General features: G+C 54.1%; 1 protein-coding gene across 3 annotated transcripts in view; it reads left to right on the top strand.

The window, feature by feature from the left end:
* Positions 1-15,441, top strand: part of SMG6 (SMG6 nonsense mediated mRNA decay factor) — a 115,386-nt gene that overhangs the window by 23,128 nt on the left and 76,817 nt on the right. For all 3 annotated transcript variants that reach the window (XM_074889761.1, XM_074889760.1, XM_074889759.1), the window contains exons 9-10: positions 3,292-3,353; positions 7,232-7,377. In XM_074889761.1, the coding sequence (XP_074745862.1) occupies positions 3,292-3,353; positions 7,232-7,377 (208 nt within the window). The remainder of the gene's footprint in view (positions 1-3,291; positions 3,354-7,231; positions 7,378-15,441) is intronic.

Genomic DNA, 15,441 nt, shown 5'->3' with positions numbered 1-15,441 from the left:
ACTTCCATATCTGTGATGCCCGCTTTTCAACTGGAAGGGCCAAAATCTATTTTTTGACATAGTTTCATTGTTGTATAAGCCTTACTTGGTGGGCTCTTTCCAAGCAACCAGCTGGGACCAGCCAGATTTGCTTCCCTGTCCCAAGAAGCAAAGCTGTCTGCAGAGGGCAGTGATGTTAGTGTGCAGGGAGCCCTGTCTTCCCCTGGCATCCTGACATTGGTACAGGGACCATTTTCAGGAAAGCTTTGGAGGTGGCCACAGTTGGACTGCACAGGGAGAGAGATGAAATCAAGGAGTTGTTGCAGGTCTTGTGCTAGCCCTGTCAGGGTAGCGAGCACACTGGCAGGGCTTTGGGGAAGTGTTCCTCTCCACCCTGCAAATGCAGAACAGCAGGTGACAGGGGGTTCCTCCTCCCTGACCCAAAGCCAGTGGAAGTCACTGTTTCCCTCTCGCCGTGAGAAGCAGCGTTTGATGGGAGGAGCAGGGAGGGCTCCCAGAGACAGGGACAGGTGAGTCACTAGAGAAAGACTCATTCAGAGAAAAGCCCAGTCAAAGCAGCCCGTGGCCTTAGCGTGAACTTGGAGATGAAAGGTCCAAAGTTAAGTGATGAGCTCATCAAAACCTCGAGGCTGTGAGAGAAAAAGATGAAAGAAGCATGAGAGGTGCCTGCTTGAGATGCCACAGTGCTGGGGCACACAGGTCTCTGCCTGGGCTTGCTGGGTTCGTGCTTAAGTTGGCAAGAGGTATGAAACACACTTTGTTCATAGAGGCAGGTATCCTGATTCCTTTTAAATAAAATTATAAATATATTTATTTATTTATGCACATACCGATGTCCCAGTTCAGCACTGGTTCCTGTGGAATGTGACTGCTTAGTCCTTGGGATTGCGAGCAAAAAGGCTGAGTGTGAGACTTGCTCTGAGAAGGTGGGGGCGAAGCTGAGGCCCTGGCGAGCCCTCCCAGAGCTGTCTCTCTGCGGGAGCACTCTGGGCATGTCCCTGCTGGGTGCGGGCGTCACTTTCCATTCAAGGTGGGGAGTTTTGGTACTCCCCCGCTGCCAGTAAAGTGGTGTGGAGATTGCAGGGTGAGTGCTCCCGGGGCTGCGCATAAATATAGGCCTTGGAGAAAAACTGCTGCCCCAATTTCTTCTTTCCCCCACGTGCAGCCTGCTAATTGGCATTGTGACAGGCTTTCCAGTAGAGAAGGGTCAGGCCATGAACTCCTGCTCTTTTCCATATCATTAAGGTATGGAAAAGCATCAAAGAGCACAGAGCTTGGACCCCCTCTTCCAGCTCTTGCAGGCAGCAGCAGCATGTGGGCTTGCTGTGGGGCAGAGCGCTGCCCACCACCCCACCAAGGCTCTTGCACCTGAGCTAGAGGCTCAGACTCGTTAGGCTGTGTCTGTCAGGGTATGTGGTTGCAGCCAGAGCCACAGAGCTGGTCACAAACCAGCTTTCTACCTCCACAAGCTGTTGCCTGGAAAAAAAGTGCGTTTAAAGGTTTCAAGCTCTGAGCTATCTTGGTGTCCTAAGGAGGATGGTGGAGAAGCAGCTATATCCAAACTTCGCTGGCAGAGCGAATAAGGGCTTTGCTGTGCTGTCCCAGTATTCCCCAGTCTCTTCTGGGTTTCATCTGCAGAGTTAATAAAATGGTGGCAAATAAAGTTGAGTTCCAGTGGAAAGGGCTCTTTAGGGCAGCAGTAAAATAGTGAGTAAGCAAGAACCCCTTGCTGCGGGGGCCAGTTTAATTGGTCTGGCTTGTTTTATGAGACAGGTTTTATGTTTAAACTCGCACATGGCCCAGGAGCGACTCTGCAGCAGGGCATCATTCTCCTGCATGGGTCCTCCGGGAATGCAGCCCGGGTTAATTACACCTAACCGAGCAATCACACCTCGTGCAGCAGCTGGCATAAGTCACAGTGTGAGCCGAGGGGTTCAGAAAATGCGGGTGGGAGGTAGTGCCAGAGCTAGGACTGCCCGTGGTAACCATCCCCTGAGCCAGGCCTGGCTGGAGCTCAGTGCTGCCTGGTGGCTATCTTGTCCCCTCTCACATGTGCCTGGCTGGGATTGCCACAGCCCTGCCTGGTAACCTCGTTCTCCCTCTGCACGTCTGATCCCCCTGTAAATGGAAGTGGCGTCGCTGACCTTCACGGGGGGGGAGGTTCAAGATACAAAAATCTTGCGCGAATGGGAGTGGAGCGGTGGTGCTCTGGGTCGCTCCTGGTCAGCATCTCCCCGCGCGGTACTCGGAGCCTGGCTTTTCTCACCACGCTGAGGCTGTGCAGGCATGCGGTGCGAGAGGAAAGCCTCTGGCTGTGGAGAAGGTGAGAAGGAGGCCAGTCCACTCCTAGTGTGACACAGCCACCTCGGGGCCAGGCAGAATGACTCCTTACCCACCCACGGCCTTCTTCAAAGCTGTTTAGATAAGGACTGGGAAAGCGCTGAGCTAGCAGAGGTGGCTTAGAGCACAAGTAATTATTCAAGGTAGGTTTTAGTGCTACTGGACCTAAGCAGGGCAGGAAGCTGCCTTCACGCCAGCTCCCCCTGTATCCCCTTAGCTCCGTGTTGCTCTGGTCGTTCGATAGCAGCACTGCTGCTGCAGGCTTTCCTCATACATCTGAACACCGGCTCCCTCTCTGTAATTGCTTAAAGGTGGAGTTAAATGAAGGGGTGCAGCATCACCCCAATGCCCCTTTGCTTCTGAAGCTGCTCCTGGCTTTGCTGCTCAGCTCGCCATGTTGGCTTCTCTGCAGAAGAGCATCGGTGAGGACATCCCACTCCCTCTCCGCATTGACCAGATGCTGCTCGTCCTCTGCAGAGCACTGAACAAGTTGCTTCTGTTGGTTGTTAGTTTGCTGTTGGTTTTTTTCCCACTAGTGGGGCATGCTGCCTTTGGGGACTCCCTTTTCCATAACCCCTCAGACTGCGCTTCGAGCTTACAGGGCGCGGAGGAGGAGCCCTTGGGCTGAGTGGCTGCCGGGGGTGCGGGTCCCGGGGCCGGTGCCCGCCGGGCAGGCACCCTGCGAGGCAGCCCGGGACCCGCAGAGGGTGCTGTGTCTCCATCGCCTCTCCCCGCTCCCGCTCCAGCTGTTTGGCACTTGCCCGTGCCTGTGTGCATGATGTTTGTAAGAGTTTGGGCATGTCCATTTGGTTCCCATCTCCAGTGCCACCCCCAGCATCCAGGCCAGGTTCTTCTGTCACTAGGGACATTCTTAATTCACAGGAAATCGGAGAGAGTTTAATTGTTTTCTCCTCTCTTTTTTTTTTTTTTTTTTTTTTTTTTCCCATGCAGCTGAACAAAAGGTTCATCCTCAGTTTTCTCCATGCCCATGGGAAGCTGTTTACCAGGATTGGGTAAGTGTGCAGGATGTTTATTTTATTTTCCTACATTACAAGTCTTTTTGGAATTTAATATTGTTAGCAACTAAGCTGTGTTTGGAGCTGAGGGCACAGGGTGTGAATTCTTGCAGGCCTAGCCTCCTGGTTCTTATTCTCCTTACCCGCCCTCTGATCCACACTGGTTATTCTTTGGGCTTTTTCTTCCCTCACCTCAATGCCCAGTCCTGCCTGTGCACTGGGACCCTCTGGCAGAGGCTGAGCTTGGATGGTTGATACACGGGAGGGACTAGAGGCTGTATTCCCGCTCTCACATCACCTAACCGTGCTCCCTCCCCTTTAATTTCTGGTTTTATCCCCCCCCTCTTCCATTCCCCCCTGCTCTTAGCCAGCAGAGAGTGGCTCTGGGTGACTCGCAGTGGCTGCTGCCTGCAAGGAGCACAAAGCCATCGAGGCAGAACCATGCAGTGGCTGAAAGCTGCCGTCCGGAGCATGTCAAGACAAGCCTTGCCCTTCATCTCCTTGCTGCCATTTCAGTGAAAGCCTCGTAGCTGAGACCTGCCCTGGCTGTGGGAATGGGTTTATACAAAGTGCCCTTGGCAATGTCTGTCAGAAACTGGTTTCAAGTAACTGAACAGCTACCCTTGAAGCAAAGCAAGCCTGATGCAGGCCTGGGCTGAGATCCCAGCTTGGGGGACATCCTTATGACCCAGAGAGCAGAGCTCAGCCTTGCAGCTGATGGGCTTCCCATGGAGCTCTCCCTGCTCTGGGTCCGGCCTGGCCCTCGCTCTCGAGTGATGGGGTGGCTGTGTGGGGGCAGCTGTTGTAGAGAGACCTTGCGTGGGTCCAGACAGTCTCTGGCAACAGTGGTCTCTGCTTGAGCCTGCCAGTACCTTGTAAGTAAACGGAGTCTCACGAGCTCTCTTGGCTCCTTCAGTCTCTCGTGGAACTGTTGGTTACAAGATACAGGGCTGAGAGACCTTTTCCAGGCCACGTAGGTAAAGGTACTGTGGATGCAAAGTGGCATCGGTGTCCCTGCTGTTGGTTTTTTTGACTCAGATGTACAGTTCCCTGCCTCTGGGCCTCTACCCTTCCCTCCTGGAGCGAGGAAGCACAGCAGCGCAGGCCACAGCACTGATCCTGCCATGCAGCCTGAAACCTCAGCGCTTGGTCCGTCCAGCGTGCTTTCTAAGGTGACCAGTCAGGCGTGGCATGTGCTTGACTTTGGACCTTTCATAAAGCAATGGGAAGTAGGAGCTGTGCTGGCCAATTTGCTGGAGATCCGAGTGTCTGAGGGCGAGGGGGAGAGCAATCTGCTCGCTGCCGGTGCTGTTGATCTCTCCCCGAGTCGCAAGGCACTGATGATCTGCTTGCGGGCAGCAGGCTGGCCTGCAGTGAGGAGGCAGAACTGGATGTCCTCCTGCCTGCAGAAAAAGAGGAGGAAAGCTGCGAGAGCCCATGAAAGGTTTGGTAACTGCAGCGTGTCTGTGCCAGAGGGCAGAGCACCCAGGGAGCTGCTGGTCCTCGGCTCTGTGGGGCTGTGTTCACGGCCGAGCTCTGGTTGAATGCATGCCAGCAAGGGGATTAATGGGGATGTTGCAGAGATTGCTTGCACATTTGGCTCCTGAGACTTTTGTGAAATTAAGATGCAGCATTTGAGGCAGTTGCTTCCCAGGACAGTCATTTAGAAAACCCAAGTATGTTTAATGGTAGAATATCCCCTGAAGTACTTAGAAGGGAACTAGAAAGTAATACCATGACACAGGAAGAGAAAATCGTCCAGCCCTGCTAAACAGCTTCCGCGCTTAAAATAGGTAAAAGGTGAGGAATAGTCGAGTCCTCTTTGGGCAGGATTTTAAATGATTTATCTGTAAAAAGTACGGAAGAGATGATGTTGCCCTAATTGGACTCTTTTGCTCCTAAAACCACAGGTAAGCAATTTATTAAAAGCTTCCGCTTTGCTGCTGACCTGCTGGTTCTGAGCTCAGTGGGGTTACTGCATGCCATTCCAGATGTGCTGCAGTATCAAAGCACAGCTGGCGGCGCTGAGGAAGCCCTCACTCCTTCTTCTTGTTATTCCGTGGCAGTAATCTTCATCTTCTCTCCAACAGCCCATCCTGCAAAGGGCTCCTCCATCCCCAGTGTCCTGTCTGCTCTAGGAGGATGTTGCTAGATATGCTGGATGTGGTCTGAGATTTCTCAAAATTAGGAAGTCTTTAGAAGCAATCAGTTTGCTCTAATTCCCTGGCTGTGCCCCAAATCCAGGAAAGTTGCCTCTTCCGGGGGGTGCAATGCTTTTGTACCGGCGGACCTGCTCCGTTCTGCACAGCTACAAAGTACAAGGGGCCTGTTTGTTACAGCCTGTATTTGTGGGCAGGTAACAGAGACAACTGCTCCAGCAAACAGTGCCCGGGGAGAGGGTACCCCCGCTGCTAGGCAGAACTAGTTGTTGAAAGGCATCCGTGAAATATGGTTAAGAAAGCAGCCATTTCTGTCTTTAAAAATAGAGCTTATTACTGGCCTGAAAGTCTGTTGGGGAAGCCCAGCAGAATTGCCCATGTGGGTTACCAGAAGTGGCTTGCTAATCCAGCCTGTAGTGTGCTGATATCACAAGATCTGAATCTCTCAGGGGAAGATAGAGGAAATTGCTATGGAGGCCCCTGAGGTTGCCTGCCCTGGCTCCAGATGCCTCACCCACTGCGGATTTTGGCTCCCCCACTCCCGTGTGGACATGCTGGTACAGTGTCCCCGATAACTGGAGCGGACACTTGCTGTGAGACAGATGCTCATTCTTGCTGGGTCTAGCTGTGGCTTTTTCTAGTGTAGGAGCAAGAAGTAACCCAGCTCAGCAGAAGAGGCAATGGGACGGGAGGACCTGCCCTCTCAATAGTTTCCAAGGTTTTTGGCAGCTTCTTGGTTATAAAGTTGTCTTCACGGGCTACCAGGTGAGGACTCTCTTTGGGAGAGCTGTTGTGGGCAACCAGTCATTTTTGTGAATTGGCTGTGCTCTTCTTTGCAGTCAGTTCAGTTTTTGACCCCATTTCAGTTGGGAGGTTGCTGAGGATCCAACAGCTCTGATAAGTAACCTCAGCTAATTCCCTTAGCGATGCCAGATGAAGAGTGGGATAAACGTGTCAGATTTCCGTGGGTGCTTGTGAGCGGTGTTGAAAGCGCACCCCATCCCTGGCCGTGGCACTGCAGGCGCTGGCTGCTGTGTCCTGATGAGCGACAGCAGTGCTGTGTGCTGCAGGGACCAGCTCCAGCTTTGACATTTCCAACAGCTAGACAAGGCAGTCGTTAGTCTGCGAGTCCCTGTCCTGTGGGGCTTTAAGTGATGAAGTTTAGGGCCTCAGCCACAGTGCTGGGGAGTGTGTGACCTGGGGGGATGGGGCTCGGTGCCATGGGATCCGATCCTGCCGTGCGGAGCCCAGAGACAGGCACCATTCTTCTGGAGGAAGCACGCTCTGGCCAACGTTCAATGCACTGGAATTGCCACATCCGCAATGTGGCACCAGTGTGTGCAGTTTGCTGCAGCCTGGGTTTCTCGGGAGTCCCATGGGCTGCTCCTGGTCCAAGTGAGCTGCTGGCCTCTTGGCACCCTTCCCAGATTGGTAGAAGTCAGTAGAAAAAAATGGTTGGTCAGAAATGACTCATAAAGGCCGTGTTTTCCTGCCAAAGGAATGCTGCCTGTCGGTCACAGAGCAATCCCTCGCTAAGGAAGGCTTCAGCTGCCTCCGTCGCAGCCTGCACCTTCATTCCCCACGGCTCCTGGATGGGAGACAGCACCCCAGGGGGTCCCCCTTCCCCAGGAGACGTGACACTGAGCGAGCTGTGGACTGACCGCCCTGCGCCCCGGGGCATAGCCTGCGCTCTACAGACTCTCTCTCTGTCTGCAGGATGGAGACTTTCCCTGCGGTGGCCGAGGAGGTCCTGAGGGAGTTCCAGGTCCTGCTGCAGCACAGCCCCCCTCCCATCGGAAGCACCCGCATGCTCCAGCTTGTGGCAATCAACATGTTTGCAGTGTACAACTCCCAGCCCAAAGGTACCATGTGCTGCTTTAGGGGAACCGGGCTGAGGATCAGCCGCTCTTTGTATGGCCGAGTTGTTCATGTGGAGAAAGGGGAGGGGGGGGGACTCACCAGCTGAAGACTGATGGGGAAGCGAAGCGGCGGTTGGATGCCTGGGGGTGTCGGTGTGTGTAGGGACAGCAAAGGGACCTTGGCTGGGCCTCGGTGGAGCTGGCTGAGGTGTCTGAGGAGTGAGGAGGCATCGCATCTCCCTGGAGCCTGAGTCATCAAGCACAGGAGGCAGGCACTGCTTGATGGCTGGCTCTGCCTTCCCAGCGTTTAGCCTGGGCCCTGCTCAGTGCCTGTGCTGGCACCAGAAGGGCTGGGAGGATCTTGGAGACTTTGGCTGTTGGGAGAGTGGCTTTACCTGTGACTGCTCGTGTCTGTGCAGGTGGCTGCGTGATGCGATGCTGCTCTCTGAAAGGCCAAGCTGGAGGCTGTGGCCCGTATTAAGGCACCTAGAGAGCAAAGCAGATCTGGTATTACTCATCCTCCTCTCCTCGCCTCCTCCATCCACCCAGGAGGCTGTATGTGGTCTCTACCATTGTCGAGTTTAATGTATTGGTCAGCAGAGATGCCACCAAACTAGAGTCCCTTCCACTGAGTTTGAAATGGTGCTTCCAGGGAACGTGTTTTTCCCTGTGGCTTCCCAACATGCACCCAGTGGCAGGTACCCAGGACTGCCTGAGCCCTGTGTTTGGGAGCAGGGCTGGGGCTGCACTCCCTGGGTGGGAGGAAGCAGCATTTCACATGCCGATGGCTTGGGATTTACATCCCAAAGATGGAGGCCTCCAGCTGATGGATTTCAGTCAAAGCCACCATGTGGGTGATCAGGCTGAGCCCCAGAGAGCTGCTGCAGGAAGATTTCTCCCTCGTGAACCAGTTGGCCACCTGTCAGACTGGTGGTTAGTGGCCAAGGTCAGCTGATGGAGCGAACCGGCGTCGGCCAGAGGGCTGGGAAGCAGCACCCGTGTGCTGTGCCTGCTGCCCAGCCAATCTCGCAGGCACCTTCCTCTCCCGGGGGAAGCGCTGGGGGAGCTGTCAGCCCCACTGGCGAGGCAGCCTTGCCCTCCCGCCTGCTAGATGCCAACTAGTGACAGTGTGTTTATCTTTGAGCTGCAAAGTACTTTATGATTATGAGCAAATGCCTCTGCGCAGCCCCCCGGTAGGTATATTAATAGCGGTGTCCGTGCCACAGACGGCAGCGGGTGGTAAAGAGAGGAAGAGATTTGTCTGGGCCATACAGCAAGCCCCTGTGGCAGAACTGGAAGCGATCCCAGCTCTTGGACCACTGGACTTTGCTCCTCTATCCGTAGCCGAGTTGTGGATGTGTGTGAGTGACAGAAAGGCAGTGCTTTTTATCTCCTGTGAAAAATAAGTATTCGGAGTTTTCTGCCTCCTGTGTGAGTAGCTGCCAGCTGCTCCCAGCTTTCGCATCTCTGGAGAAAGCAAACCTGTTCCTGCTGGGGACTGCAGGCTGTGCGCAGAGCAGGTGGCAGTGTGCATGAAATGCCTGCAGGTTGGATGGCACTGCAGCTGCCATCTGATGCCTAGTGCCCTTCAGGGATTTCCCCGAGGGCTCCTTGCTCTGGTGACCCTAAAATATCGCCGAGAATATTGTTGGCAAAGCAAATCCTGTTGTCAGCGCAAATGCCCTGGTGGTCTCCGAGCGCTCGTGTGCTGAGTGCTGGCACAGCGCAGGTTGGGCTCGGTGCCGACACTGTGATACTGAGAAGAGCTGGGTGCAGAAGGGGGAAAAAAAAAAAAAAAATTAGCAAGGGGCCTGGAGTTTAAAAGGCAAGCAAGAATGTTTGCTGAATTATTACCCAGTGCCCAGCATGGAGCGAGGGTGTTGGCTCCTTCCCCCGGTGTGTGGGTTGCTGTGGGCAGAGGACTGGCTGGAGCATACAGCAGAAACGGCTGTCGGGAAGGTGCGGGTTTCCATTTCCCAGCACATGAGTCACCTCCCTGGGTTGCAGTAGCATGGGCAGCGGCGGGAGCGGGTGCGAGGGGGCTGATCCACCCCTGCGGGTGGGTGGGAGGCTGGGAGGGCGCAGGGAGCGGTCCCACCCTGCCTGCATCCCAGCTGCCAGGAAGCATTACTGGGGAGCTGCGAGCCCGGCTCGCCGTAGTGAGAGCTTGGCTGCGTCAGCTCTGTAGAGCTGGATCTAACTCTGCAGTTGGACCGAATGACCTCCAGAGATCTCCTCCTACTGAAATCCTTCTGCAAATCTGGGATCAGAGCGTGTCTGTGTCCTTCCCATCACAAGGGCCTGTCTGACCTTCAGCTGCGAGCTCTCGGTAGCAGAAGGAGATCTGTGGGTTTGGGGCTGGGGAGGGAGGTCTTTCTGAGAGCCTCTGTTCCCTGCTGTCCGGGGGTAGTTCTCTCTGGGGATTGCTGCTCCCTCCCTCTCCCACCATGTATTTCCAGGTCTCTGGAGCCCCAGCTACTCCTGAGAAACTTGTAAACTCGCTTTCTTGCCCTGTGTCTGGTGTCTAATGAATCCCTCGTGCTGGGATCCAGTGGTGCTAGCAGTTGTGGGGTGGTGTCACCGGCAAAACAGTCTCGACGTGGGGAACTTTTACAAAATTTTATGCCCGTGATCACAGACTTTTAATCACAGATTCAGGTATTGAGAAAAAGGAAACTTGAACAATCAAATGCTTTTAATGAACACCTTTCCTCCCTCTTCCTCGGGCTTACACCAAACACCTATCCTGCCCCATCTGAGTCTCAGCTTCCCCCGTTTTTGTGCCAGATTATGCTTGGTCTGTCCCAATTCCTTCAGAGGCAGCAGGCACTGCAGGAGGTTGAGGACTCGTGCTTAATGGTTTATATCTGCCACTCTTTGCTTTTTACTTGTTTTCTTTTGCTGTGGTGTGGGTTGGCCGTGGTCTCTCAGGGCTGTCCCTGCCCTGGCGTGGGTCCCCGTATGGCAGTTGTGATGTGTCCTCCTGCACATCTCTGACTCCTAGCAGCTGCCACTCTCTCGTAAATCAGTCTGTGTGAGGTCACCATGTGCTCTTCTGACAAGCTGACTTTTTGGGGTGCAGTGGGGTGTTTAAACTGGTTTCAGAGCCAGCCAGCTGCGAGCGACACGTGGTGTTTCACAGCCTCCTCCCACACAGGTCACTGCTGCAGCCCCCGGCTCTCCGGACCCTGCAGCATGTGCCCAAGGCAGGGCTCGGGTGTGTGCAGGCAGAGCCCTACAGTCTGTGCCCAGTGCAGGCAGCTGAGCTGTGCTTGTCCCCCAGGGGCAGCACCAGGCGTGCCAGAGCTGGTCTCAGCTGCCTGTGCAGCCAGGCAGCACTGGGAAGACCCTGGGAGATGGATTGGATCTGTTGTTTTCTTTGACAGAAGAAGCCAAAGAATTCCCACATGAAGTGCTTCCCCCGCTGTTCGGCATCAAACAGCGTATTGCTCTGAGTGAGCCGCTCTCCCTATTGTCCAGGGAGGTGTGCAGCCAGCAAGGATCCCTCTGACCTCCTGGCTGCCTCCTGGCAGGAGCATTCAAGGTAGCTTCTTGTAGACCTCAAACCCGTGGGGCAAGGAGGGGCCACCCAGGGGAGGGAGGCAGAGAGAGATAGCATCTACGTGGCAGACACATGCAGTTGCTGGAGCTTCCCATAACAGAATGTAGGTGACTACCAATGTTTTGGGCAATCCTGGGCTCTGACTGGGGTGGGACCTTTGTGGGGTGGCCCATTTAACAGTTTGGTAGCCATCTGCACAACCAACTTACAGAGAAGCTTGGATCCCTTTATCCCAACCACAAACACTCCAAGAATTTTAATTTTTTTTTAATTCTGTAATTTGGGGAAATAAAACTCTGGTTTCTGAAAAGACTAATTGAAGCCGTGCTTGCGGCAGGGGCATCTCGGTGAGGGGAGAGAGAGAAACCCCCTCCCAGCCCATCTGTGCCCAATTTACTCCGATCTGGCCTCTCTGAGGCTTTTTTTCTTTCTCTCTCTCTCTTTAATAATTTGTTTTATAATTCCTGGAATCAAACCCATCTCAGACACACTGTTTTATTTTACTGTATTATTGGATTATACTTCCTATAAATCACTGGATGTTATTCATAGGCCACCACCAGAATAACTTCCCCTCTCCCCCCCCCAACGGCCCCGCATTCCAAACAAGCGCGCACCAAAGTGGGGGTGCAGCAGCGCGGGGCACCCTAGAGACACTTCCCGGAAATCCCAGCAAATTTGCCTGGCTGCGGGTGTGAAGCATCAGGCTGCAGCACCTGGATGCCTTCTGGCACTCTCGGGCCGGTTGCATTGTGCCGTGTGGAGGTTGTTAGGAGGTCGGGCTTAGGTGGAAGTGGAGAGGGGAGGGGGCTGCCATATGTGCATCCTCAGCACATGTAGGGAATGAAGTTGCATCCCCCGGGGCCGAGCAGAGTCAGGGCATAGAGGCACAGGGAGGTTCTGGCCAAGCGCGGCTTTAGCTGAGGATTGGGAAAGTGGCTTGTGTTTCAACCAGAGGAAAGTTCGGGCAGGGCAGGGTGACCAGCCTGTAGGGTATCTGCTCTGCTGAGGCCGATGGGTGAGGAGGAAGGTCTGCTACTTGCGCTTGGGCAATGGGACTGCTGCTTGTGTGGAACTGGAAGAGGGTTCAAGAGGGCAGCCGGTGTGTCAGGGTCAGGCTGGGCTTTGGTTCACAACCCTCCCAGCTCTATCTTCTTGAGTGGAACGTGGTCGGGTTTTCTGTGCGAGATGGGCTTGGCTGGGAAACCTTGAAGGCGTGTGCAGAAAGGAAGGATTCACATCCCGCTCCCTGCAGCATGTTCAGAGCAGCGTAGAGCAGGTCAATACTGCACAGGCCACTGGGTGTAAAGGTGCTCTGCCTGGCTCACAGAGAACTGCTCTTCCACAGTGAGTGCTGCTAACTACAGCCCTTGCAAGGGTTTGCTAATGTGCACGGTCCTGCTTGCTCCTTGAAGACCTATACCAGCTTCTGAGATGCTGATTTTGCCCAAGTCTCCTTGATAGGCACAACAAAGGATCCATAGGTTAGTGCACATCAACTGCAGTGTCTAAGCGGGTGCAGGACTTGCCCTTTTGCACATGTGCTCGGCACCCCAGCCTGGCTGGAGAGGATGCATCAAACCCAGAGGACCCCCTCAAATCAGCCTGTGTAACCAGCAGCCTGCTCCGCTCTCGTCCTGCCACTGCGCGCAGCCCGGCGCTGGATGGAGAATGTTTCGCTTTGCTGACCGCAGCTGCTCTGGCTTGCAAGATAAAGTGTGAACCCCTAAAATATCCCCGGAGATGCTGCAGAGGCTGGTGGTGTCTGCCCTCAGCAGAACCTCAGCTCTGACCATCTCCACGGTTCTTGCTTGGTTTCCGATGCTCGGACCCAACTTTGCTGAAAGACCTAACTGCAGCATCAGAAAAAGGCTCAGCAGAAGCATGTGCTGCTCTTCTGCTGCAGCCACATTTCAATGGCTTCTCATGAAGCTCTAACCACATCTTGCACATTGGAGCAGACAAAGGGCGCTGGGAGTTGAACGCAAAGGAGTCCAGTGCATTTGACTGAGTTTAAAAATAAAGCAGTGTTGTGGGACAGCTGACTTGGTTTGGTAGAGATTTAAAATTAGGCATAAAACAAAGCTTAATAAACCTCAGGCAGTAGATAGCAGAAGCAGCAACTTGATCTTTCGCTGTCTGGGGAGCAGAACTGAGCCCTTTTCTGCTAATTCCCCGCTTTGCATGGTAAATACGCGCTTCACTAGAGTCCAGCCAGTACCTTCAAGCAGGTGGCTCTGTGGGCTGTGACAGCTTTGGGCACAACATCTGGGAGGTCGATGACGATGTTGTACCGCGGGGCTGTGTCTCGGGGAGGCTGAGCATCTGCGGTCCTGTGCCCCGTTGAGAGCGGAGCCTGAGGTCCCTCCACCTGCCTGGGGGACTCGGTTTTGTAATGCAAACACAGCCCGCTTGATGTGAGGAGGATGGAGTTGCACGGTTTCATAACGGGCTTTCTCTGGGGTGTTAGGGCTTCGGTCGTCATACAGCAAGTGTGGACTGAGGTGTCTATACTGGGATCACCAGCGTGCACCTGGCAGCTGCTGTGTGCTGTTGCCCTGTGAGACTGGGTAGCGCTGTCTTTAGCAAGATGGTGTTAAGACATAACACCTCCCAAAGCCTTAAGTTTGGAGGAACTGGACCTTAAATTTATCCTTCACCTCCCTTAATGTTGCTGCTCTTACTCGCTTTGGGGTTGAGTTGTAATCAGGAGAGGAGGGCTGGCTGGTACTGGTGTCCACCCTTCCCTGCACTGCCTGGCTCGCACAGAGGCTCTACAGCGAGCCGGTGCCGAGATGTCCCTGCCTGGGCAAAGGGCTTTTTTATTTAACCCATTTTGTCATGTAATGCCTGCTGCTCGCTGTGCCCAGGGGCAGCCCAGACCTTGGCTGTGTGAGCAGGCTGAAGGGTTGAAATGGCGCAGGGGGTGATACCTGCATTGCTCATCTCAGGAGCCACACGGCTTCCTGTGCTGAGCTGCTTGCTCATGCTGAGCCTCCTGAGGGATGCAGCCGTGTCTGGAGGTGGCAGCCCACCCTCCAGAGTTTCTCCTCTGAGCGCTTGGGAGTGTTGGAGGTTGGCACAGTTGCTGGGAACTGTCAGCGCCTTTCCTTTCAGGGAAGGAAGCTGTCTCGGACTTGAGACACATCAGCAAAGTTCAGGTAAAATACTTTTGGCCCAGATGCGTCTTCAGAGTCTTGCTCTTGGGCTCTTGAGGCTGGTGGCAGCAATGTTTAGACCAAAGTCTTCCTTTGCTTATTCCCCTCTGTTTCCTGTTTAAAATGCAGATTGTCACATATTTGGGGATTTATTTACCGTAATTGGAGTTATTTTCCTGGCTGCTGGCTTCTGCCCTCTGATGCAAGACTCCCTAGCAAAACGTGTGTCCAGAAAGCCATGTGACGTTTTTTTCCCCTTGCCACAAGTGCCAGCAGGAGATGCAATAATCAACGCGCTGCAGGGAATTTCCACTTGCAGTTCAGGTTTCTGAAATCTAGACGTTGGCTTTGGAGGCAAAAGATCGAGCAGGGCTTTGTGGCAGGGAAGGGAAAGGTTTCCAACAAAACTGAGTGCTTGCTGGTGTGTCAGACTGATTCTCCAGTCCTGCCCTCCAACTAAAGTGCAGGAAAAGTCCCTCTCGAGTGGTGTCAGATGAGCTCGCTGGGGGCTTCTGCCCAGTCTGCCTGTCACATGAGCACATCCTTACGTCTGCCCTTGAAGCTGTTCCACCAAACACAGGGTGATACCGAGATCTCATTTCAGAGCAACAAGTAGAGGGGAAATGATTTGTAATCACAAAGCTCGAGTCTGCTTTACAGCCAAGCTTCGGCAGCCCGAGCAGCAAGTCAGGACAGAGCCGGTGACCGGTGAGGTCAGGTTGGAGGGGCTCTCGTGCTGCTGTACCACCAAGGCATGGGCCAGCTCTGCAAATGCTGAAGCAAAATGACTATTTCGATGAAGAAGCAGCATCAGTGTATAAAATAAAAGGCAGGAAACGGACCGCTGGCACGCGGTGTCCATCCGTCCTGCTGTAAAATGAGAAAGAAGGTGCCTGAGGCAGCTGTCCCGGGGCTCTGCCTCACCCCTGCTTTGGTGGTGGAGAAAGAGGGGTGCCAGGGAGCCAGAGTGGGGTTGCACCAGGTGCAGCGGCTTTGGTGAAGCTTTAGATGTTTGCAGCGTGACAGGAAATCCTCTCGCTTTTAAAGAGATGTTTCTGACTCTTTATTGTGCGTTGCGCCTTTGATTTCCTTGCGCTTCTAAGCAGCACCAAGTCAATTACTGTATTTCTGTTTAATTCTCTGAGAGAACATTGTATAATTAGGCTAATTATCGTGCTTTGTGAAGTTGTAAAACTCTTGATTGAGCTTGTGGGGCTGTTTTATAGCCTGCCAGGTGTAGGCAGGGAGGGCTGCCTGCCCCATGCCCTGTGCAGGTTCGGGTGCAGCCTGCCAGCTCGGTGAGGGTAGCTTCCGTCCCGGGGGCTGCCCTGCGGGTGCTGCGGGCCC

The sequence above is a fragment of the Strix uralensis genome, chromosome 20 (assembly GCF_047716275.1).
Source record: "Strix uralensis isolate ZFMK-TIS-50842 chromosome 20, bStrUra1, whole genome shotgun sequence".
NCBI lineage: Eukaryota > Metazoa > Chordata > Aves > Strigiformes > Strigidae > Strix > Strix uralensis.
The sequence above is the reverse complement of the archived record's forward strand: the minus strand, read 5'-3'. Positions and strand labels throughout refer to the sequence as shown.